The 23731-nt window shown below is 41.4% G+C and overlaps 1 protein-coding gene across 7 annotated transcripts in view; it reads right to left on the bottom strand.

Moving 5' to 3' along the window:
* Window positions 1-6037: 6037 nt before the first annotated feature.
* LOC105483525 (phosphoprotein membrane anchor with glycosphingolipid microdomains 1) overlaps window positions 6038-23731 on the bottom strand; it is a 145554-nt gene continuing 127860 nt past the window's right edge. For 6 of the 7 annotated variants that reach the window (XM_071068061.1, XM_071068060.1, XM_071068064.1 and 3 more), the window contains 3 exons: window positions 23007-23608; window positions 18722-18781; window positions 13967-15212 (listed from right to left, as the gene is read on the bottom strand). In XM_071068061.1, coding sequence (XP_070924162.1) covers window positions 14850-15212; window positions 18722-18781; window positions 23007-23608 — 1025 coding nt within the window. In that variant the 3' untranslated portion in view covers window positions 13967-14849. Of the gene's footprint in view, window positions 15213-18721; window positions 18782-23006; window positions 23609-23731 lie in introns of all 7 variants that reach the window. The other variant, XM_011744405.2, reaches the window with a different exon arrangement.

Here is a 23731-nt window from a genome sequence, read left to right as displayed (position 1 = left end):
CATTCAGCAGTCTATGAGTGGTTGAAGTATGGCGGCTGGGATTGGCCAGCACTTAGCCATTGTAACAGGTGCATACTACTAAGCTGGGTTTTTTATTTTGTGTGACTATTAGGCTAGGTTACAGTTCATCCACAAGGACTCAAATGTAGAGTACAGAGTCTGTCTCAGGCCATATTTAGTTTGCTAGAACACCACCATCATGATATTGCAAAATATTTTTACCAAGAAGCTCAAAGCAATATTATTGAATAGTTATGAAATCAATTGAAAATAGGTAAATATTCTATAACTAGTTGTAGAAATGGAAAGATGTACATTCTGAGTCCAATCTGAAATCATTGCCTACCTCTCTTCAACCTTCTCCTTCTGTATCTGTAGTTCATTAATATCATCATCTATCCAGAGACCCAAGAGGTGTCTTTTCATCTCTATGCCCGTAATTTCCTACATCTTATCAGTAGCCAGATCCCTTTGTTACACCAACTACTTACGTCTAAAATTAGTATTTTTTCTCCCCATATCCTCTGCCCTGGTCAAGCCTTCATTGGCCCACCTGAACTGGTCTCCTAGCTTCTGATCTCAGCATCCCCCGTGCAAACTTCAAGTGCCTCGGATGGAAGCCCCTTAACTCCTTGCCATCATATGTACAAATCTTGCCTGCATCGCCTGCAAGGCTGTGAGTTCCAGCGGGGTTGGGGGTGGGTCTGTCTGATCCACCTTTGTGTCATCAGTTCTAGTACAAAGCCTGGTAGGTTGGCTGTGAGTAAACCTACATGCTATTCATCTATCTGTTTATCCACCGTCCATCCTTTCAACATATATTTAGTGATGTCTTATTATGGGCAGGCACACTTGTAGGCGAATGAGAATATGGAAGTAAACAAAATAGATACCGCTGTCCTTAGATATGTTGCTTCTTACACTGATACATACACTTAAACCTTTATAAAGACATTTTATAAATTTATGGAGTCAAACAGATCAGTGTTTTCCTCTATGATTTGTGCCTTTGTGCATTGCTTAAGAAATATTTCAGTTTTAAACCATAATAAAGCCATAGTAAATTTACATCTCTCATAGCATAATTTTGATTAAGAACTCAGGCTTGGAAATAAAATTATCTGAGTTCAAATCTCATCTTTGCTACTAAAAGCTGGACAAATTTGTTAACTATTCTATGCTTCAGTGTGATATCATTGATTACCATGAGAATAATTATTTAACTCATTAAGGTTGTTTTGAAGATTAAATGAGCTAATACAATGAGATGCCTGTAGAATGGTAACTCATAAATAGTAAGGTTATATTATTGTAGCTATTATGTTTGTTTCTTATTATTCTCTCTTTAATCCATCTGAAATGTATTTTCATTTATGGCATAAGCTGGGAATTGAATTTTATGTTCTTTATTATTATTTTTGTGTGTGTGTGTGTTTTGTTTTGAGACAGGGTCTTGCTCTGTCCTCCAGGCTGGAGTGCAGTGACACAATCATGGCTCACTGCAGCCTCAACTTCCTGGGCTCAAGTGATTCTTCCACCTCAGCCTCCCGAGTAGCTGGGATTACAGGTGTGTGCCATCATGTCCAGCTAAGTTTTTAAAAATTAGTTTTTTACAGACAGTGTCTCACTGTGTTGCCCAGGCTGGTCTGAAACTCCTGGCCTCAAGTATTATGTTATGCTTCATATGGAAAACCAGCTTTTGCCAAACTTTTTTTTTTTTTGAGAGAGAGTCTGGCTCTGTCACCCAGGCTGGAGTGCAGTGGCACGATCTCGGCTCACTGCAAGCTCCGCCTCCCGGGTTCACGCCATTATCCTGCCTCAGCCTCCCGGGTAGCTGGGGCTACAGGCGCCCGCCACCACACCCAGCTAATTTTTTTTGTATTTTTAGTAGAGACGGGGTTTCACCATGTTCACCAGGATGGTCTCGATCTCCTGACCTTGTGATCCGCCCGCCTCGGCCTCCCAAAGTGCTGGGATTACAGGCGTGAGCCACCGCACCCAGCCCAAACTTCTTTTTAAAATCTTTCAGTGGCTTCTGTGTGCTCCTAATATCACAGTAAAATTATTATTTTTTCTTTTTTTTTTGAGATGGAGTCTTGCTGTGTCACCTAGACTGGAATACAGTGGCGTGATCTTGGCTCGCTGCAACCTGTGCCTCCTGGGTTCAAGCCATTCTCCGGTCTCAGTCTCCACTCCACAGTAGCTAGAACTACACACATGCACCACCACGCTGGCTAATTTTTGTATTTTTGGTAGAGATGGGGTTTTGCCATGTTGGCCAGGCTGGTCTCGAACTCCTGACATCAAGTGATCCAGCCATCTCAGCCTCCCAAAGTGCTGGGATTACAGGTGTGAGCCACTGTGCCTGGGCTATCACAGTATAATTCTTGATTTGATCTACTCTGCTCTGTAGAATCTGGACCCTGCCTGTCTCTCGTATTTCCCTTTTTTGTGACTCTGTTTCTGTGGTTCAGACACCCTGCTTTCTTTTGTGGTCCAGGAATATACCAGTGTCTTTTCCTCCCTGGGGCCTCTGCACTTGCTATTTTCTCTTCTTGGAAGTTTTTCTCCCCAAGTTTTATACTGATGCCCCAAGTCATTCAGGCCCTCCCTGACCACCCAGTAGAAAAGGTATCATTCTTCCTGCACTAACAAACCAGGGCACTCTCTATTTTGTCATCATTTACTTTATTCCATCTTGTTTTACTCATCACATTTAGGATCTGAAATTTGTTTTGATTAATCATTTTCCTTCCCCTGCTAGAATGTAAGCTTCACTGGAACAGAAACCATTAGCTGTTTTATTTATTGCTGTATCCTCAAAATCTAGAACAGTGCCTGGGAAATAGATAATAATTACTTTAGTGAGTAGTTTGTACTTTTCTCCTGATCCAAACAGGCTTGCTTTCTGGATGGCTAATACTGGTGACAGTACGGAAGGTTGATTTGAGGTGCTACAGAGTGACTTAGGATGGGGACTGGCCAGACAAGGGCAGGAATGGTGGAGAAGGAGATAGGCCGGAGGCCTGGCAGGCTGGCCGGGTATTGATTTATGTGTGCTTGTGTGAGAAGATCCAGGTTTTCCTGACTTGGAGCCCTGGCATTGGCTGTGCACCATGCCTGGAATTTCTTTCACTGGCTTATTATTTCAGACTCACATTAAATGTAACCTGCTCATAGAGGCCTTTCTGGAGCCCTTTCTGTAAAGTGGATCTTCAGAGACTTGAAGACATCGAGATACTGAATACCCCAAGAATTTAAACGTGCATGCCAAACGTTTAAAGGTAGGCATAGGCACTAAGGCCATTAGAATGTGAGCTCCAGTGAGGCAGGAGTTCTGTCTCTTCTCTCTCACCATGTTTCAGCTCCTGGCACATAGTAAATACTCAGCAAATATTTATGGAATGAATCAATATTTGGTTTTTCTGTGGCTTGTTTTGTTTTCCTGTTAACTTTGCTTTTCTACTTTGATGTTGAGATGATTAATTTTTTTTCCTTTGGGCCTAAACATTTAAAGCTGTTGCTTTGAATGACGTGTCTGTTTTAGAAAACACTCTGCCAGATTGTGGTGCTGTTTATCTGCATGTCAGATGTCTGCCTTCTTCCCCGTGCCACCACTTTTTGGGCTGGTTTGACTTGGAGGACATCCCTATCTTGTTACCCTGGCATCTCTTCAGAAGTTCACAGTTACAGAGAAGCTTTTGGTGGGGGAAGAGTTCGAGTATGAAATACTAAGATTTGATAGGCACTAGTTCAAGACAGGCTTGTAGAACTATGGATGATAGAAAGGTAGGAGAATTCAAACCAAATCAAACATTTATGTAGTGCTTGCTGTGTGCAGGAAATTGTAGTATATGCTACGGGGAATATTTCAAAGTTAAATGTGCCCTGAAGAGCAAACAAGGCAGCTGGGAAAGATGATTCCACTCCAGAACCACCACATTTACATTGGGACATACCGAGGGAGACATTTTGGAAACAGATGTGATGCCTGGGAGACAGTTGGCTTTGGAGTGCCGAGGTCTAGCCTTGAGATTTTTAAGAATCATCTAGGATGAGAGCAAACATTCAAAATGGCGACCTCAAAAGTACAGAAAGGTCCTGAATAATTCTTCAAAAGTGAAAAGAATCGTAGTGCAGATTGCATTCACAGAGGCAGAAAGATGGACCCAAGGAGAACATTTTTAAAAAAACAGTAACGATAAAGGCTGGACTGTTTGGCTTACCTTAACTAGGGCATCAGAATTCTCCACTCCTCTTAATGAGCACTTGGTAAACGTCTACGTCCTAGAATCAGCAGTACACTCACTTCTGACAGAAGTGGAGAGTGCTCCATTCTACAGATAACAGAGAACTTTCCAAACTGCTGAGCTTCTGGAGCTTCCATTTCCCCAGGTAGCCCATGTAGGAAACCAGGATCTGTGATCCAAAGACTCAGAATAAACATTTCTTTTTCTTTCTTTTTTTTTTTTTGTGAGACGGAGTCTCGCTCTGTCGCCCAGGCTGGAGTGCAGTGGCGCGATGTCGGCTCACTGCAAGCTCCGCCTCCCGGGTTCACGCCATTCTCCTGCCTCAGCCTCCAGAGTAGCTGTGACTACAGGCACCCGCCACCACGCCCGGCTAGTTTTTTTGTATTTTTAGTAGAGACAGGGTTTCACTGTGTTAGCCAGGATGGTCTGGATCTCCTGACCTTGTGATCCGCCCGCCTCAGCCTCCCAAAGTGCTGGGATTAGAGGCGTGAGCCACTGCGCCCAGCCGAGAATAAACATTTCTTAGTGCTGAGCCTCCACACGCAGAATGGAGTTGTGATTCATACTCTGGGAAAGGAAAGAAAGTTCTGCCCATGTGGTGAGAAAGGAAGCCAGGGTTTGAAACCAAGATGGCCAGGCCCTTCCCCACATCTGCCTCTAGGTTGCTATCATTACATCACGTGCAAGGAAGTAACTAGGCAAGATGAGACCCTTTGACATAGGGAGTGGCAGGCATGGCCTCTGTGAGAGCTCAGCAGGCATTTGCTGATGTGGCGTGTGATCTGCGGGAGCCTCTGCCCTCTCCTCTATGCCCAAATGCTCCCAGCAGTCTCTCAGGAGTTTGCCATGCCCATGAGAGTGAAGGGTGGTTTTGCTCAAGCCTGTGATAGGCAGCAAGCTCCTTAAACTGTAAACAGTCTTAGGAGTAGGAGGGATATTCACTCACTGTACAGGAACAGTTAGTTGGGTAGAAATAAGCAGGCCAGTCCCTGGAGAAATATGGAACAGGGTGAGTATTTATAATGGTGCAGATGGGGTGGAACAGAAGGAGAAAGCACAGAAAAATCTCAGAAAGGGAGCCTGGGTTGTGGTAGGTCTTAAAGAGGCAATCTGGGGGGTTTGGGGTGTCCTGTAGTTACAGGGCACAGACAAAAAGAAGTTAGAAGCATGCCAAAGAGAACTCTCACTGCTTCGCCTTTTGGCCCCAAGGCCAGTCTTAAGTGACTAGGAAGGGGGCAGCCAGGTCAGATGGTGATTAAAGTCATTTGCTCTGAGACATCCTGCTGGGGCTGCATCCCCCTCACACACAAGCAGATGGGTTTTCCTCTTGGCCTGGGGAATTGTTTGCTCTCAGGTGGCATATCTTCATAGGAGTGCTTGGCAAGTGTGGGCAAATGCCATCAAAAATCTCCCAGCCTTGTGAAGATGGTCTCTTACCATTGACAGAGCACTTAGCACCTTGCCAGGTACCGTGCTTAATATCTCATTTAATCCCCAAGACAACCCCATTAGCAGGTTCTATACTATAATCCCCCATTTCCAAATGTGGAAAGGAGGGCACAAAGAAGTCCAGCAGCTTCCTCAAAGTCATGATGGAGCTGGGATTCAAACTTGGGTCCTTTTCTGCAAAGTTTTTGATGCTAACCTCTACACACTTTGGTCTGATTACCAGGAACATTATATTATCTTTCCTGTTATGGTGGTGGGTTGACTGCTGGAATCCCAAAACCCAGGTAATGCATGAAAGATAAATAAATTAGCCATTCTTGACCTTTTCAAATACCAAATAAATTTTAACAAGCCTTTATATAAAACTGACTTTTATTACAATTGAAAAAAGAGCAAAGACAATTTGATAAGTGCCTTTAATTACAACATACCTGCTATTTACATGTAACCATACTTTTATATACAGCTTGAATAAGTTTTATTACATGTAAACTATAAGGTATTACAAATTAAACTCCAGTCTTTTCTGGATATTCAGAATTGAAATACTACCGGCAGAAACACACAGAAAACAAATACCCATTTCAGTTCCTCAGGTACCATTACTGGTTGAATGATCAAGATCTGGTCACAGAAGAGAATTGGAAATATGCATCAAAACAAAACTTATTCTTAACGTGACTAACAGTATTGTTATTTAAACCCTAAACATAATTAATAATTGGATCATTAAAAACACAACTTCAATTTATATAGCACCTTTCTTCTGAAGAGCTGAAAGCATTCGTGCTTATCTCTATTATTTCGTTTGTCCCCATAACATCTCTATGAGGTAGGCAATGGTTGGTATCATTATCCCCATTTTGTATATGGAGAAACTGAGGCACAGAGAAGTTAAATCATTTGCTCGAGGTCACACAGTAAAGTCAATGCTGGAACAGGGACCACAGCCCTGTGCTCTTGTCTCCAAAACCAGTGCTTCTCTTTACACTAAATTGTCCCATTTGAGAATTTAATTCAACAACTCAATACACTTTTCCAATAAATTAAAAAATGTACATTTTTTTCACCCATAAAAATTTTTGAAATACTGTGAGCAAGATACAAACACTCTGGGATGCATGGTAGACAGATGCTACACTCTTCTAGAAAGTGCTTATGGAAATGTTTATCTTATTTTAATGGAGTTTCTTTTCCTAGTTAAAACAAAGTAGATGTCTTTACAAGAAATATATTTGAAAGAATGCTTCTAGTCACCTACCCAATTATAGCTCTAGTAGCCATATTATGTTATCTATAAACCAGGTTTATTCCTGAGTTTAAAAAGAAGAAAATATCTAAATTATAAGTTAAATCTTTGAGATAATTTTTCTCATTTATACACATTTACTCAAGAGACTCAGAGTGGCAGATAGGGAATTGGGCCAACACATTTCCCAGAGAGACATGAGAACTGAGAACCATAGGGGCAGGAAGTCCGAATTTTGCTCTAATCCCTACTCCCTTCACCGCTCTAGAGTCAGCTGTATGGTTGATACTCCAAGCAAATAAAAAGATAATGTTTAAAAAGTATCAAGGTCACAAGCTTACTAGAATGCTCACAAATGTTTGCTGACTTGAACGCAAAGTTCAGCTTTCCTGACGCTTTCCACATTGCTTGTCCTCAAGACGGGAGCATTGCTGCAGGCACGGCCATCTTCCAGGACGTGGGCGGGGCAGTGGTGGGGCAGCACATAGGAATTAAATCCTAGCATGGCTCCAGGAAAAACAAGACCAAGTCCTATATTCCAAAAGTAAAGTTAAAAAAAGCAAGCATGCTTAAGGGGTGGGTCATGAACACCATATCAGGTTCATTTATGAGTCTTCCATTAAAAATACATAGAGGCTTGTGAAAGGAATGCTGAAAATCCTCAACCCATAGACTCAGGCTTTTAGTCCCAGCCTCTTCTCCTAGAGAAGGGCACTGCTGTCTTTCAGGGAAACCTTCACTACCTACATGAGGAGCTGAAGATTAAAAGGAAAATTCTCTTTAAGCTTAAGAAAGGAAAAGGAAACCGTTTGCTTTAAACTCACGGTTTGCAACTTGTTGAGTTAAAAACCAAACCAAACCAAACCAAACCAAACCAGGACATGACAATAAGAGAGTTCTGAACTGTATGTAGGCTCTAGAGAGCGACTGGTCCTTCTTTTAGCCTTAACTGTGTCCTATTTAGAGTGCCTAACAGGTATACTAGGGGAACTTTAAAAAAACTAAATGTATAAAGAGAATGAACAGAGAGAACTGTTCTGCTAATTTTGAAAAAAAAGATACATTCTAGAATATCCATTCAAAGAGTTAACTGTGAATACTTACAGCAAAGTTTTACAAAACCAAAATGAAACACGCTGGCTCCTGAAGTATGTAGAAAATGAGAACTTTTAGCAGCTGCACCTCCAATTCACCTATCCTAGGACCTAGAGGGTGCTTGGTTTCTCACCCCAAAGTCAGGCAGTTTGCTATAAATGGCCAAGTTATTCTCCATATCTGGTAGCTCTACCTTTGCATGTGAAGCACTCACAGTTTTCTTAGGACCTGGGGGATCAGCGCAAACTGGCTGTAACTTGACATCATCCTTAGGCACTGTTTCCTGGGGGAGAGGGTGCAATGGCTTCATGGCGAAAACATTTTACACTCAATTTGCTTTAAAAATGTTTTCTTTTTCTTTTTTTTCTTTTTTTTTTTTGAGATGGAGTCTCGCTCTGTCACCCAGGCTGGAGTGCAGTGTTGCGATCTCAGCTCACTGCAACCTCCGCCTCCCAGGTTCAAGTGATTCTCCTGCCTCAGCCTCCCGAGTAGCTGGGACTACAGGCACATGCCACCATGCCTGGCTAATTTTTTTGCATTTTTAGTAGAGACAGGGTTTCATCATGTTGGCCAGGCAGGTCTCAAACTCCTGACCTCAAATGATCTGCCTGTCTCAGCCTCCCAAAGTGCTGGGATTACAGGCATGAGCCACTGCACCCGGCCTAAAAATGATTCCTTCTTATAAAAAGGATTTCTTCCCCTTCACAACACTCAGCTTCCTTTTTGTTTCCTGGCAACTATGGGTCTGGTGTTGTCATAAGAATCTACCTTCCACATGCTGGACAGTGGGGGCTGCCGCTTGAGGAGACCCAGGCCAGATACAGAGCACTGCGGGGAACATAAGCTTCCTTGGTTAGAGCATGACGCTAACATTTCTGCCTCTGTGACTTTGATTCCACCACAATTTTTTAAAAGTTCTTTTCCATGGCCCCTTAGTGTCAACCATTCTTCTGAAAGAAGTGAGCAACAGTGTACATGTTTTGGCAAAAGTCATGACAAATAGCACCAGCATCTGCCGCCCTAGGTGGACCTGTGGCCTCACTTTGGCAGCCTGTGAGTTGGGCAGAGCTGTGGTGAGGCACGGTTCCATGCTGGCTGGCAGGGTCTGTGATACGGCAGCACTGTGATTGGTACCGGAAAGACATAATGACACATCCTGTCAATAGTAGACACAGAAGGCTGAGTGGGGAAGAGACCCAGGGATATTGCTACGCAAAGCGGTAGGCCAGCTAAGTACCAGGAGACAAACTGAGGTGGGAGGAAATAGTGACTTCATGGCCTCATTCTTTAGACTTACTCCTTAAAAGGACTAGATCCGGGGAGGGAAAAGTAATCACAAAATGTTCAAGCTAATAAGAGATACTTTTGGACTTAAAACTAAAGTTTAAAAATTCCCAGCACGGAAAACAACTTTCTCACTCTTTTGTGAAGTGGACAATTTGACCATTACAAAGACCTTTTGAAGCAATGAATGAAAATGCTACTAAGTATCATGAATTATCTTTTAATATTTTTGAGTAACGGGAGTACTTTAATACTGATTGGGCCCATGTAATAGACAATATGTCACCTTTGGTGTAACTACTTTTATGAGGAAAAAACATATTAACAATGAAATGCCAATTCCTATTTATGACAGACCTTTTTTGTTTAGCTATATTTCAAGTTTCCCCAGAAAATATGAGGCATGTTAATACAACACAATTATTTAAAAGGGAACAACATTAAAACATTTTACTGCTGCCAGTGTAACATACAGACATCTGAGAAATGACAATTATCAACCTTTGTAATACAAGATTATGCAAGGTGATATGAGGCAACCCAAGGACAGCACATTTTAAAAAATACCCACAGTATCTAACTGGCAAGCCAAAAAAACTTCCTGTATTAAGAGAAATGATTACTGAATTGAATGCTTTTTAAAAAATGTCTTTTAAACAAAAATTCTATTTCACTTTTCATGTTACATTAAGAATTTGGAATATTATTTTTCAGTGAAGTCAAAGAAGAACTTGAAAAAAGTAATGACATACTTCACAAATAGAAGAGACTGGATGTAAACACAGACCTAAAAATGAGCAGTAGGATAAAAAAGCCATGAATGTTTGTTCTCTTCTGGACCATGATTTTAAATTTTAATTTGGTAATTCAGATCAAGATTCTAATTTATCATGGTTTCTGGACTGACCTCTTTAAGTTAAACACTTTCAGTCTAAGTGTGTTCAACTTGCCGAAAGCTACTGTCAGGAAAAATGTATTTAAGAAAAGATACAACACAGGGCAAGAAAATACTACTGTACAATAAGGAATTTAGATTTTACTGCAAATAAAGCCATATTTGATATTATAGACACATGTTTCTATTTTCACCTCAGTCACTTATTAACACCAAACATTATACTTCAACTTTTCCCCATTACACAGTACAATAAGCCTGTCAAGATTTTCAGGAAGTAACCATCAGTACCTACTGTGCTTCCAGCAGCCAAAGCTAAGCTGGCTGGGTACCAGAAATCAATACCTTCAGGAGAATGGCATCACAAGATTGCATGGACTTATATTAACTATTACAAGGAGCACTGGAAGAAAACGTCATTTGCTCATTTACAAAATCCTAATTGAACTAAAGCTCTGTAATTATAGCCACGGTATCAGACCAGCTTTTTTGCACATCCTATCACATCGCTGCCTGCTGATGTTTTACACTGCCTATAAAGCCTCATAATTTTAAAAGGGAATGAAACAGAATGCCACGGGTGACCGACCTCTGCTCCTGCTACTTGGGAGTCACGTTGCCTTGGCTTCATCCTGGCTCAAGGTTACTAGTCGCTTGCTGCTTTAGGCCAAATCTTTTATCTCTTTACATTTCCTCCTCTGAGGCTGAGTCAGAAGTAAGTCACATGTATAACAGAACTGTCTTAAAATATCACTGTTTTTCAGCCAAGAGAATTATGGATGCAATTTAAAGTCTAAATATATTAATTGGAAAAATTAAATTAGACAACTCAAAGTTTTCCTGTAATTATCAAATGAAACGGATTGAAAAACTTGTTCCTTCTAATTCTGCTTTTCCAACAAAAGTTCATCACACTAGCAGGATAAACATTCAAAATACATAATAGAACATACCCTAATTAAGCACCAGAGTTGTGTCAGAGCCAAGTATATACACACACACGTATATGTATGTGTATATGTGTGTGTGTGTGTGTGTGTCTGTAGTTTATTACTGGTTAAGTAAATGCTCTAATTAGCAAAAATCATGAGAAATATATATAGTGACATAATGTGGTTAAATTTTAGTTCTCTGTGTTAACTACTTACTGTTAATTTAGTACTCAATTAGAATTAACTCTGGGATTTTGAGGGCAGATAAATCAGTAATTAGCCTTTTTCCCACAAAGAATAGTGGTAGCTTCAAAAGCTTCAACAGACCTAATGATGTAATTTATTCAGGACAGAAAAAAAATATGTAGCTAACATTCTGGCAAGAATTACTTTCTTATAGAATTTAAGATTTCTTCAAATATTTTCTTTTCTATATAGCATTTTGCTCTTGTGTAGTTATCTGCCTAGGATACAGACAGGATATTGAGACTATTTCAGAAAGCAGACACACTAAAAACATTTGATAAATTAAAAAAATTTTGCATAAAACAAAATATGTGTTTATAGTCCTGCTGACTATACTTAAGAAATACCAAAAGTAGAATACAAAATGCTTCTAAACTTTCAAAATATCTGAATAAAAACAAAGATCCTACTTTTAACTGAGATAGATTTATAATTCTTACTTACAAGATAAAAAAAGTCCTAAAATTTATTTTTAAATTTCACATAACCTGCTATAATTGGCTGTAGAAAATGGATGTCAAAATAGAATTTTAAATATACAAATTGTTTTTGATAACTACCTTTCGTATATTTTATTTAAACTGTAGCATTAGCTCAAGATGAAACTTTTAAAAAGAAGCCATAGGCTTTTGTTGAACTCAAAGATTCAAGCCCAGATTCTGAACAAAGTAATTTTTGAAATTTATGAAAAACTATACTATACATTCAAAACAGTGATAGTGCCTCAGTAAATATACTTCAGTAAAATATCCAGTGCTCCAAAGAGCTGAGCTGTCTTTCTAAGGTTCACTCTGCTTCTCTCCTCCAGCCCTCATGGCCTGTGCTACCGTCTATTCTTTTAGCGTTTATGCTGGAGGGCCTTACAGTTCCTTTAAAAGTACACTGAAAATACTTCATATCACAGCTTATTTTAACCACTGGTTCTCAAATTAAAAGGTATATTTCAGTGCATATTTCATGGCCACATTGCAGAACTAGTATTTGAAAACTTCTGGGGGATATTTTGGTAACAAAATTGCAAAATTACATGATTATTTATGAGCTTTCTATAGAAAGGTTTTTTATTTATTTTTTTTATTTTTTTACTTTAGAGATCATACCTACTTCCCTGCCTTTTTGATAAGTAAGGCATGAAATGAAACACAAGTTTTGAGCTGTAAGGTGCCTATAAAGGATATCACTACAGCATGCACAATGTTAGGTGTGTAAGATGACATGGCTGTTACCATGTACTAAAGAACCCCATCATGTGAGAGGCTGCTGAGTCAAAGTCATTAACACAAAGCAGTGAAAATCACCAGGCAAAGCAGTGCTTATGAGAGACTGGAATTCAGAGAAATGCAAGGTGCAAACTTCTCTCTAATCCAAGGGTATTCTGCTATGATCTTCTAATCAATGATGATTGTGTTTATGCTCATGACATCTTCATGGGAGAGACCAGGCTGATTGCAAAATAATCACAACAACCAACATAGCTCACTTCGCAATGTCAGAAATGCAATGTAGAGCAGTCACAAAGTCAAACCATGAATACAGGGATGGAAAAACATTCCAGTGAGCTGGTCTCTACAATTTTTAACACATTTCATCCTCCCAATTATATTCTTTGCCCATAAAGAAGAAAAACAGCAAGATTATTAAATCCAAAAAGTCACAGATGTCACAATGGGATGAAATAATTTCCTCATTTTTTTTTCTTTATCAATATAGGAAAAGCTGTCTTTCCATAGCTCAAACTCATAATAGCACTTCAACTAGGCTCCTTTGAAAATGAAAAGTGAACAAGTTTCCTAATGCCAGCCTTATAAGATCTAAAGAGATGATTAAATTCAAACCAGGCTGAGCTCTTAATCTGAGCTATTTCAGCCACTGATGTTTGTAAAATATAGGAAGAAGATTCCAATAGGCAATTTGCATTGGCAAGCACTGGACTACAGAATTCATCACTGTTTTCTGAAAAAATGTAATTAAACTTTAATTGAATTATGATATTTTATGAGGTTTATAATTCACAGCCACCTCTCATCATATTTTGTTCTTCTTTCCATTTTTACCCTTTCAAATATTTCAATATTGCCCACCGTAAACCAATGAAAATGAATAATTATTTATGTACTTTCCATTTATTTCTCTAGGGGTCTAGGTAATTTGGATCAGGAGCTCCAAGTACCATTTAAAAAGGTGAGTCTTTAAAACCCATCAGTGTTTTAAACACTTGATTAGGAAAAAGATAAGAGCTCCTTGTAATGATCTAGCTTATGTGCTTTATGATATCTTTTCCAAAGGAGAGTATAAATCATTGTACATAAAATCAAAACAGTTAATATACATTTTTTTCTGGCACTTTTGAGAAATTAGGCATTGAACATAAAACATCTTATAAACTTACATAACAAAAATAAATGTTTACATTTTAATCTTAGATTACCTTAGGGTAGCAGTTAACTTATGAGATGCCACACTGTTGGTGTGGGCAGTGGAGACCATGGGAAATACACATTCACGTGCACAGCCCTTCGGAGATGGACGCATGGCTGCCATCCAAATATGTGGTCTGTGTCCCAACATAAAGATTAAGGCTCTCTGTTTTGAAGGAATGAGTTCTGGGCTTAAACAAGTACAGAAGTACCACAATGCTCATGGAAAATACTGAAAAGGCTCGGACGAGTTTTCAAACACTGGGGGAAACACGTTTTTGACTAGAAAAATAAAATAAAGCATCTAAAACTGACTTCAAGTACTCTGGGGAGAGGCTGCTGATATAGAGTGCCAAAATAAGAGGGAACAAAGATGGAAGAGACTCCAGGGACGTCCCTCCCCAGTCCCTTCAGCTGCAGGGTCCAGATCCCCAGGTGCCGACGCGCAGCTCTTTGGGGAGGACTGGCGACCTGGGCAGAAAGCAGCAGCCATGGTTTGTCGCCATCCTAAAACACCTACATTGAAGGCAAAGGCCAAGCTTCGTGTGAAAATTTCCTTGGAATGAACCACAGGAATCTGGACATTTCAAGGGGGAAAAAGCCTTAAAGTCAATAGCAGACAGAGAAAAGGAAAGAGGGGAAGAAAAACCTGGTCCTTCCGAATGGCAGTAGTTCAGGCTGGGGGCCTTGCGGTCCTTGGTGAGTGCAGTTTTTCCATACAGCTTGGCCTTCCTCACTAATGAGATGAGACCACTGACAGATGGGGTCTTTTGCGGGCGGTGAGGGTGCGGGAGGGAGATGTGCTTGGGTGTGCCTGTCCATCTGGCAGGCAGGGGCACACTCAGGTGCAGCCTAGTCCGTACCTCTCTGTCTCAGAAACTGAACAACTGGGAGAACAGTCAGGGCCTCTCCAACCATCTTCAGGGGACTAAAGCAGCATATGAAGTATATATTTGTGTCACTTCTTCTCTTCCATGGAAGAAACGCCCCCAGAGACTGATCACAGGCTACCCAGGGTTGTCCTCTGGGTTGCTAGAGCCTGGTAATATCTCTGCCTTGCTGCAAGTCACTAATGCTCTCGTAGTCGTTCTCCTTCGGGACGAGACCGCGGTGGCCATTGGTCCCCAGGGTGGCCTTTTCTTCCTCTCTGTGGAGAGTCTGTATCGCTTCATAATCAGGCTCTGGCTCCTCACCGGGCCTCCCTGCTGGTGGAAGTGTGCTGTTTGGAGTTTTTTCGAAGTCTTTAACAGTAGCATAGAGATCATTACAGGAGGAGGGTGACCTCTGTGGGTCCTCTTGAATGGAGGTGTAGGTGGACTCTGGCACTGTAAGTGACTGTCCTGATTTATTCCCTAACTGTCCAGGTTTATTCACCGATGAGTACATAGCAGAGATCTAGGAAACAAAGGAAGAGCTGAATAAACTTCCAGCTGTGACTTCCCCCTCCCTCTTTTTAGTGACAAGCCACATACTGAGCACTCCTGGGCTTCTGTGTGTGTGTGCTCCTTAAAGATTTGTTCTTTCTTATCTGTACTAATTATGGAGCACATTACTAGAGAATAATTACACACATTATCTTCAACAGTGTTAACGAGATCAGTCATATTCCCTCAATTCCATGAAAACCCAGTTCTCTTGGGTCTGCGGAGGAATTTGAGGAGAGGTGGGGTGGAAAGCTCCCGAAGCTCCCGGAAACCTGACCACAGCATTGTGTTTTATTTCATTTCTATATCAGAATGATATTTTGCCTGAAAAAGGGCTCCACTGCTTTACAAAAAAGGACAGAAAACACATAGTAGACTAGTGATTCTCAAAGTGTGGGCTGTAACCAGCAGCAGCAGGATCTGGGAATTTGTCAGAAAGGCAAGTTCTCAGGCCTCACCCCAGAACCACCACATCAGAACCTCAGGGCTGGGGCCCAGCAATTGGTGCTGATTCTGATGGCCAGTAAAGTGTGAGAACCACTGAATTAGACTACTCCATGCTTCCTGCATCACAGTGGTCTCCAATACCCATTGCTGGATTCTCATTGGTGGTACACATATATCTGAAAAGGTATTCCTGTCCATTATTTTTTGACTTAGTTGTGTATTACTGGTTAAACAGACATTGACAGACCAGGTCTAGTTTTATTCAGTGGGAAAACTCATTCTGGCTTGCATCCAGCCAAGTCAGAAATAACAACTTACGGGATACTATTTCCTATGGTAAGAGCCAGTGGCTCTCCAAGCACACCCTCACAGTCCTCACAGTCTCACTAATAAATCCTTTATCACCTCCGATATCAACAGGGATTTCATTCATTGTGAAGATTAAATGTACTGATTAGGAGACTTTTGGGGAGTATTACTTTATTGTGAAAAATCATGGTTGGAAATAAGTAAAAATACCCTTCATTACCTGTGTTTATTTTTATCACAGTGATTTGATTCATTCAAATACCCAGGAAGTACATGAACACGCTTCCTCACAGATGCCTGGCTTCCCAAGGGCTGAGGGACATTTTCCTGCTTTCCCTTTTCTCACATACTGTGGGTGAAGTTTCCAGCTGGCCTCAAAAGCTTCTTAAGACAGGCCTGCCACATGCTAACTGGTCATTTGCATGAGAACTTTTCATTACAGGCTGGTGGCTGGTTCAGTTTGGTGAGGCCTTGACAATCCCAAGGGTTTACAGTTCAGAAAAACAGTCTTTGGAAAACTCTTGCCATGTTGATCTGACTATCCTAATGAATATGAAATTATTAACATTCTCACCTTAGAGGTTTTCATGAAAAAACTGCTCTCAAGATAGAATAATTATAATTTCTTTGAATTTAGGGAGAACAAAAAAAAATTCACTGCTGTTTATACTGAAGTGCAAACACAGAATTTATTATCTAAATGGTGGTCTAAGCCAAAAATTACATATGGGCAGATGATAAAAGGGTAAATAATGGATGACAGTGGTGAGGGGAGAGGCATACCAGTTTATTCATCACCTGGTAACATCGAGGAGGACAAACGTACCCTGACTTAGACTGGAACAGTGAGAGTCAGCCCCTCACCACCATTTGCTTCTCTCCTCAGCTTTCTTCCCCATGGTCCCTGCCATTAATGCCCCTCACTCTTTGTAAGAGTACTTGGTCTTCTTGGCCTTTGTCCTCATTCGTTAACTTGCAATTTAATATTGACTCTGGGAATGAACCTAGTGTGAGGAGGGTCTCACTGTGCATTTCAACTTTTATAAAAGCTTCTTGAGTCTTCTAATATTCCTTTTGACTGTTTTCTATGACTATTATGACTATTATTTTTATTTTGTATACAGGTTTCTCTTCTAGCCCCCTTGCTATTTAGCTTCTCAATTTTTCTCTTTAAAACTTTCATCATTATTCCTCAGTCTGTACATTGTTGCTATATTCTCATAAGTTACTCTCTTCCTTTTCCCCATTTCTCTTCTTTTTCTAATCAATCCTTTCCACAACACTCTGTTAAATTGGGATAACAGAACTTAAAGCTCAGATCTCAGCTTCAGTCTGGACTGCTTAACATTAAATTACATAAATACAAAAAAACCCTTTTATATTTATTTTTCCTCTGTCTTAAAATGAATGTCTGTGAGTCATAGTTATGTCATGTTAAAAATTCATCAGTTTAACTAGGTCCTGTTTCAATTGTAAGATAAGAAGCAATTTACCATTTTACATAGCCTGTAATTTCCAGAATTCCTATATATTTTATCTTCTTGTCCCAAATGGGATCACTTTGGCTGCAGAGTAGAAAACAGAGTGGAGGGAGGCCAAGGAGCTGCCAGGGACCAGCAGGAGGGGACTGCTCTGGCCTAGGGAGGGGCAGCCGCAGTGGGCTTGAGGAAGGTGGGTACACAAGGAAAACAGTTTGGAGGTGCAACTGATGGGTCTTGGCAATTGACTGTGTTGGAGGACAGTGAGGAAAAGGAAGTATCAAGATGACCCCTAGGTTTTGGTCTGTGCAACCAGATAGACAGATGGCTGGTCCATTCTGGAGGTAGAAACATGGAAGAGGGTGGGCAATATCACCTAGGGAAAGCACTTCTGCTCCTTAAACATTCAATGTGGGAGTCTATCTCCATATTCTAATGTTTTACTCAGAGTCCTATAGGAAGTGATGTACCTGCATATGTACTTTGCTCTTGTACGTGTACACAATTTGCTCTGCTAGGAATTCCAGATAGAAGCTATATGCAGTTAGATCAAAAGGTGTTTAGCTCTCTGAGCATAGCTCGACATTTTATATATATGTGTGTGTGTATACACATATATATATTTCATATGTATATATGTATATATAATACTGGCTTTAACAATTTTAATCTTTCATTGAAAATCTAACCTGTGAATTTTGCACCCTGGTGCTTGGGAATATGTGATCTGCTCTTGTTGGCTGCTATGTCTGACCCTTGCTCCAGCCTGGAACTGTACTTACTGAAGTTAATCTGCTCTCAGCATCCACATTTCCACACGGAGACCTCCTCCTTCTGTCTCCCAGGAGGGAGCAAATTCCCTACATCCACCTGTTCTAATTTCCTGAATTTTCCAACCCATGATTCATTTCCTTCTGATGTGGTCTTCCTGACTGCTGACTGCTCCCATGCTGGAATGTTTTTCTCCCACTCTTCTCCCCTGCCCTCTCTATTTTTCCTGACCCTGCTTTCCTGCTCAGTTTCTTTTCCTAAGCTGACTGCTTGTCCTGTCATCCTTCTTGTCTGGTCTGCCCGTCAGTCTCTCTGAGCCATTATAAAACCAACATCCCAAGACTTGATCTCCAACATAGGCATAGGAGAATATTTCAGCTCTTTCAAAGGTAACATTACAGTGCATGTATTCAAGGGGAGAAGCTCTATTCTTTAATACAGGAGTTTTCTCTTTTTAAAAAGAAACAAAACTTACCTCTTCTTCCGTGAGAGTGGGGTCTTCTTCCCGAGACTTGTATGACAATGAGCTAAATCTCTGTCAGAACAAACACAAGCCAAGGAAAGTAGTTTGATGTTAACAATCTAACCTTTCTTTTGCACATGTTTCCTCATATCTGTCTAGAAATGTTTTCAAATGATTTTTATGGAACCAGGAAGAAATTATAGGAAGAGAAACAAACACTTATGCAATCTATTACATGTACGATGTTCAGGGATATCTAGTAGTATTATTCTTAGAGAAATTTCCTCTAATTTTGTATTTGAATCTGTAGGTACAAAGAAGCCAAAAGAATTATTTAGACTACTGTTCGAATTCCTAATTGTCACTGAAGCATTGGTCATCCATGGAGGATTAATACTTAAAAACATGCTGTTTCTTTATCAAATGCCTGAATTTTATATTCTACAGTTTGCTGGTGTTATCAGAAAGATCCTTAAGTCATTTGGAAACTTCAAAGCTAATGGAGAAAATGACTCACATTTTGTGTTTTGCCTCCTGCCTGATTTCTCAATGATTTTGGCTCTTGGTTTACTGATTCTCTAACACATCCCTTGTCTTAATTTTTGGTGACCTCAACAAACATGTATCCTAAATCCTGCCTTTCAGTTCCTTGACTTCCCCTGCTCCCACTGATCTTGTGCTCTGTGTCCCCTCTCCATGTCCACCCCTGACCTCAGCACCCTCATGGTTGCACCCGGGCCTTTCTAAACCACAGCCTCTCCACCAGCCCAGCTCCTTGCAACCCCTTTCAGACCAGTGCTCGTGGTCAAAGCTCACTCCTTCTGTAACCCAGTTCCAATGCTCCTTCAACACCATTGGGACCCATTCATGCTTTCAACGTCTGCCCTTCTCCTTGGTGTCCTGTACTGCTTTACTAAGCTTAAGCTCCGTAGTCAACTGCCAATCATATGTGAACTCAACCCTCTAGTGAGTCCTTAAAGCAGCTCCGTATCATCTGATGCTTCCCCAATACACCCAGTCTCTGCTCAACTCACAGTCTACTTTGCAGCTTCTCCTCTTCTCCCTAGACTTCCAACACCTCCTCACCTGTCTTCACTCTGAGCAGATGATCTTGCTTCCTAGTTGGCTAAGAAAACTGAAGGAATCAGAAGAAATCTGTATGAACTCTTACCTCCACCCTCAGCCTCTGCATTAATCTATTTTCTTTCCTCCCTGTCAAATGGATTTTCCATGTTCTGCCTTCAGGCAATCCCCTCTTTCCTACACACTAGACCCTGTCCCCACATACCTATGTGTGAGTACAGAGCCAGGAATTCTCCCAGTGTAGGATCATTCCCAGCCACATGCAAACATGCTGTTGTTTCTCTCATTCTAAAAACAAAACAAACCCAGTCCTCTGAAATTCTACCTACTCATTATCTCACTTCCTTTTTTTTTTTTTTTGACAGTGTCTCACTCTGTCATCCAGGTTGGGATGCAGTGGCGTGATCTTGGCTCACTGCAGCCTTGACCTCCCAGGCTCAAGCCATTCTCCTACTGCAGCCTCCCAAGTAGCTGGGACTACAGGTGCACACCACCATGCCCAGTTAATTTTTGTATTTTTTGTAGAGATGGGGTTCTGCTACATTGCCCAGGCTGGTCTCAAACACCTGGTTTCAAGTGATCCACCCACCTTGGCCTCCCAAAGTGTTAAGATTACAGGCATGAGTCACGGCGCCCAGCCTGTCTCACTTTTTTATAGCAAAATCTTTTAAAGAGTTGTCTAAAAAGTCAACCAAACCATTCTTCTCTTCCTATTCTCTTTCTAATCCACTTCAGTCACGTTTCTGCCTCTACCATTCCACAGAGACTGCTCTTGTCAAGGGCACCAATGAGACTCATCTTCCCTGACCTACTCGCTGCACTCGGCAGAGAGGCCTGCCACTCCTTCCTCCCTGGACATGTTCTTCACTGGCTTCCAGGACTCCACAACTTTCCTGTTTTTGTTTCCTATTTTGGTCTCTTCTACTGGTTCCTTTTCCAGATCTCTATTCTTGGAGCTCTGCCAGCCTCTATTTACACTCACCTATCCTGTGACCTCATCCAATCTCATGACTTTTAAAACCACATTCTGTGGATGACTCCCACATCAGCAAATCCAGCCCCGGCCTTTCCTCTTTACCCGGCTCATCAATACAGCTACCATCTGATAAGCTCTACTTGGAAGTCCAATCAGTCTCTCAAGCTAAACATATCCAGTCCTGAATGCTGGATCTCCGACTCAACCTGCTCTGCCTGTATCCTCTTCCCTGCGTGTTGGGCCCAGCCTCGTACTCATCACTCTCTCTTCTTTATCTTACTACGCTTAGGATCCATCAGCAAATCTCTTGGTTCTGGCTTAGCTTTTCTCATCACCTCTGCTGCCTCTGCCCTGATTCAGGCCACTGCCATTTCTAATCTGGTTTATTAGAGTCGCCACCCAATTGGTCTCCTCACTTCTACCCTTTATAGTCTATTTCAAAACTGGAATCAGAGGGATCCTTTTTTGAAAGGATGGGTTGTGCCATTCTGCTGCTCGTGACTCTAGTGACATTATTAGTGTTCAGACTATAAGCCAAGGCCATCCAGGATCGAGCTCTGGTTCTCTTTCTCCTCACTGCTGTCCTTGTTCTTCCCTCTCCAGCCACAGCAGTCCCCTCCTCTCCCTTAAAAAGCCAGCTGCAAGCTCTAACCTCAGGGGCCTCACACTGGGCATCCCCTCTGCTTCATGTGCTCTTTCCACAAAAGCACAAACCTCACTCCCTTAGCTCCTTTACCTCAAATGTCACCTTCATAGCTGGGCAGACCCTGACCACTCTATCCAAAACTGTACTCCCCACCTGTTTTCTCAGTCCCCCTTGTTCAGTTCTCTTTTTTTCTCTTACAAACTTTAAACTTTATGTCTGTCTCTTCCCACTAAGATGTGAGTTCCACAGGGCAGGGATTTTGTTCACGTACACGTTTTGTTTCTAGCACATAGAAGACTGTGGCACACAGCAGTGCTCATTAAGATCTTTTGTTAAATAAATGAATATTAAATACTTCAAATTCTCAGTTCACTTAAAATCAGGGTTGTTTATATAAAGATGATGGATTACTCATTTTTACTATATTGTGGAAGGATAATTTCATTTCCAGATGAGTATTTCCAGTTTTTAATGTGAAATCTGGAGAACCGTTTACTAGCGATGGTTAGACAACTCATCCTCTTATCTTTCTAATGCTCGTAAGCAAAAAGCTTTATCTGGTTTAGGCGCTATGAACTTTACATCAGGTTTACGGTCTTTGGTTCTATGAAGGGCAAAAAATTGGACTGCATTTTTGCATTTTATGAACATGTTCATAAACCCTTCTATTGGTGCTGTCAACAGCTGATTTCATGGATAATACGAAAGGTTGAAATGCATTCAGAGAACAGCACAAAGAATGACTTTCTTGGTCTAATTTGGACAGAGTGAGGGGTCGCCTCTGGCCATGAACTACAGAAGGTTTTCAAGGCTACTAGTGACTGGCTAACCTGCTACTTGTCCTTCCTACTAAAATCTGAATAGAAGAGAGAACCTTGCTCTTTTTCTATGTAGAAAACAGAAATTAGTTATTAGTTGCCTGAAGCAGATGGGCCTAGTTAAATCCCAAAGAGATTTTGACAACTAGGGATGTGAACTTCACCGTGGCTCAGATATCAAGTTATCAGACATATACAGAAGGCTGTGGATTGCTAATGCATTTTAGAGCTTTGTTGAATATCTAAATTGAGGAAGTATAGGTTATAGTTTAGAAATGGTCACAAAATAAGATCTGTTGGTTTATATGAAGGTTTGTACAATCAAATATAACCAGGGGCACCTGTGAGTTGGTTCCCATGGTGCCTGTTGCTATGCATGCTGATTTTTGGGGATCCTGGAAGGGTAAAGGTCACCATGCTGCTGAGGCAGCCAACAAGCAGAATAGGTAAAATGTGTGGGCAAAGAGTCCAGTTTCTCTATTTAATTCCTGGACTTCAAAATGAAGCAAACAAGATTTGGCCCTAATTAGACATGATGGAAACAATGTGAAAATATCCAAGTAAGGTGCTGAGAGAAATATTTGATAAATGTAAGTTTTTGGTATTTTATTACTTGGAGGGGGAAAAAGCCAAACACAGCTTACATGAACACAGCTCTCATCATTCCACAAACTGGGAAGTGTTTGCAGATATTTCCCAGAACAGCTCCAGGGCCAGCTAGATTCCTAACCAGGACAGGAGCCCACAAAGGCAAAACAAAACGCCAGCGCCCACCTTGTTAGTTTCACTGGTCCTGTCTGTGGCACTCTCTTCCGCCTCTCCCGCTTCCTTCTCCTGAAGGTTTTCATTCTCGTCCAGAAGCTTAACAGGGACAGGTGGTGGGGCCTCCTCTTCTAGATCACATGAATTTCCAAGGATACTCTCTACATTAACACTTTGGCGACACTTTTTGTTTCTGTCCACCGAGGCATATTCGGCAAACTCAGCTTTGCCTTCAGTCTGGGGCCCTGGGAGCTCTTTCGAGGCGGAAGTAGGCTTTGCCTTGCCAGTGTGGCCTTTCTCCAGGTGTGCAGCTGCAGCCACCTCCTTGATCTCTTTCACAGTTTCGTACAAGCAGTCCTCCACCATGTTTTCTTGGGAGGAGCTGTCCTTGAGCACTTCATAGGGCCCTTCCATCCCCGGGCCCTGGTCCCCGTCCGCACTTCTCACTGTGAGCATGGTGTCCACTGCACTCTCGGGAGGGATTCTGGGCAGCTCCCGACTCTGATGACATTTTGGCTTCCCCGTGCTGTCCTGGGAATCTAGCAGATCCGAAGCCGATGTCTGGACTTCCTCGTAATGCTGCATGCAGGTCAGAGTACTGTCCTCTGAAAGAACTAAAGCAGCACACACATTAAAAGTGGAGAAAGGCAACTCTTTCAATAATCGTTACCAAGAATCAGGTAATACAAAGTTAGGTTAAATCAAGATACGTGCTTTTTATTTAAGTCTCAGGCGCA

The sequence above is a fragment of the Macaca nemestrina genome, chromosome 8, assembly GCF_043159975.1.
Source record: "Macaca nemestrina isolate mMacNem1 chromosome 8, mMacNem.hap1, whole genome shotgun sequence".
In the NCBI taxonomy this organism is placed as follows: Eukaryota; Metazoa; Chordata; class Mammalia; order Primates; family Cercopithecidae; genus Macaca; species Macaca nemestrina.
Note: the sequence above shows the minus strand (reverse complement) of the source record. Positions and strands in the feature narration are given on the sequence as shown.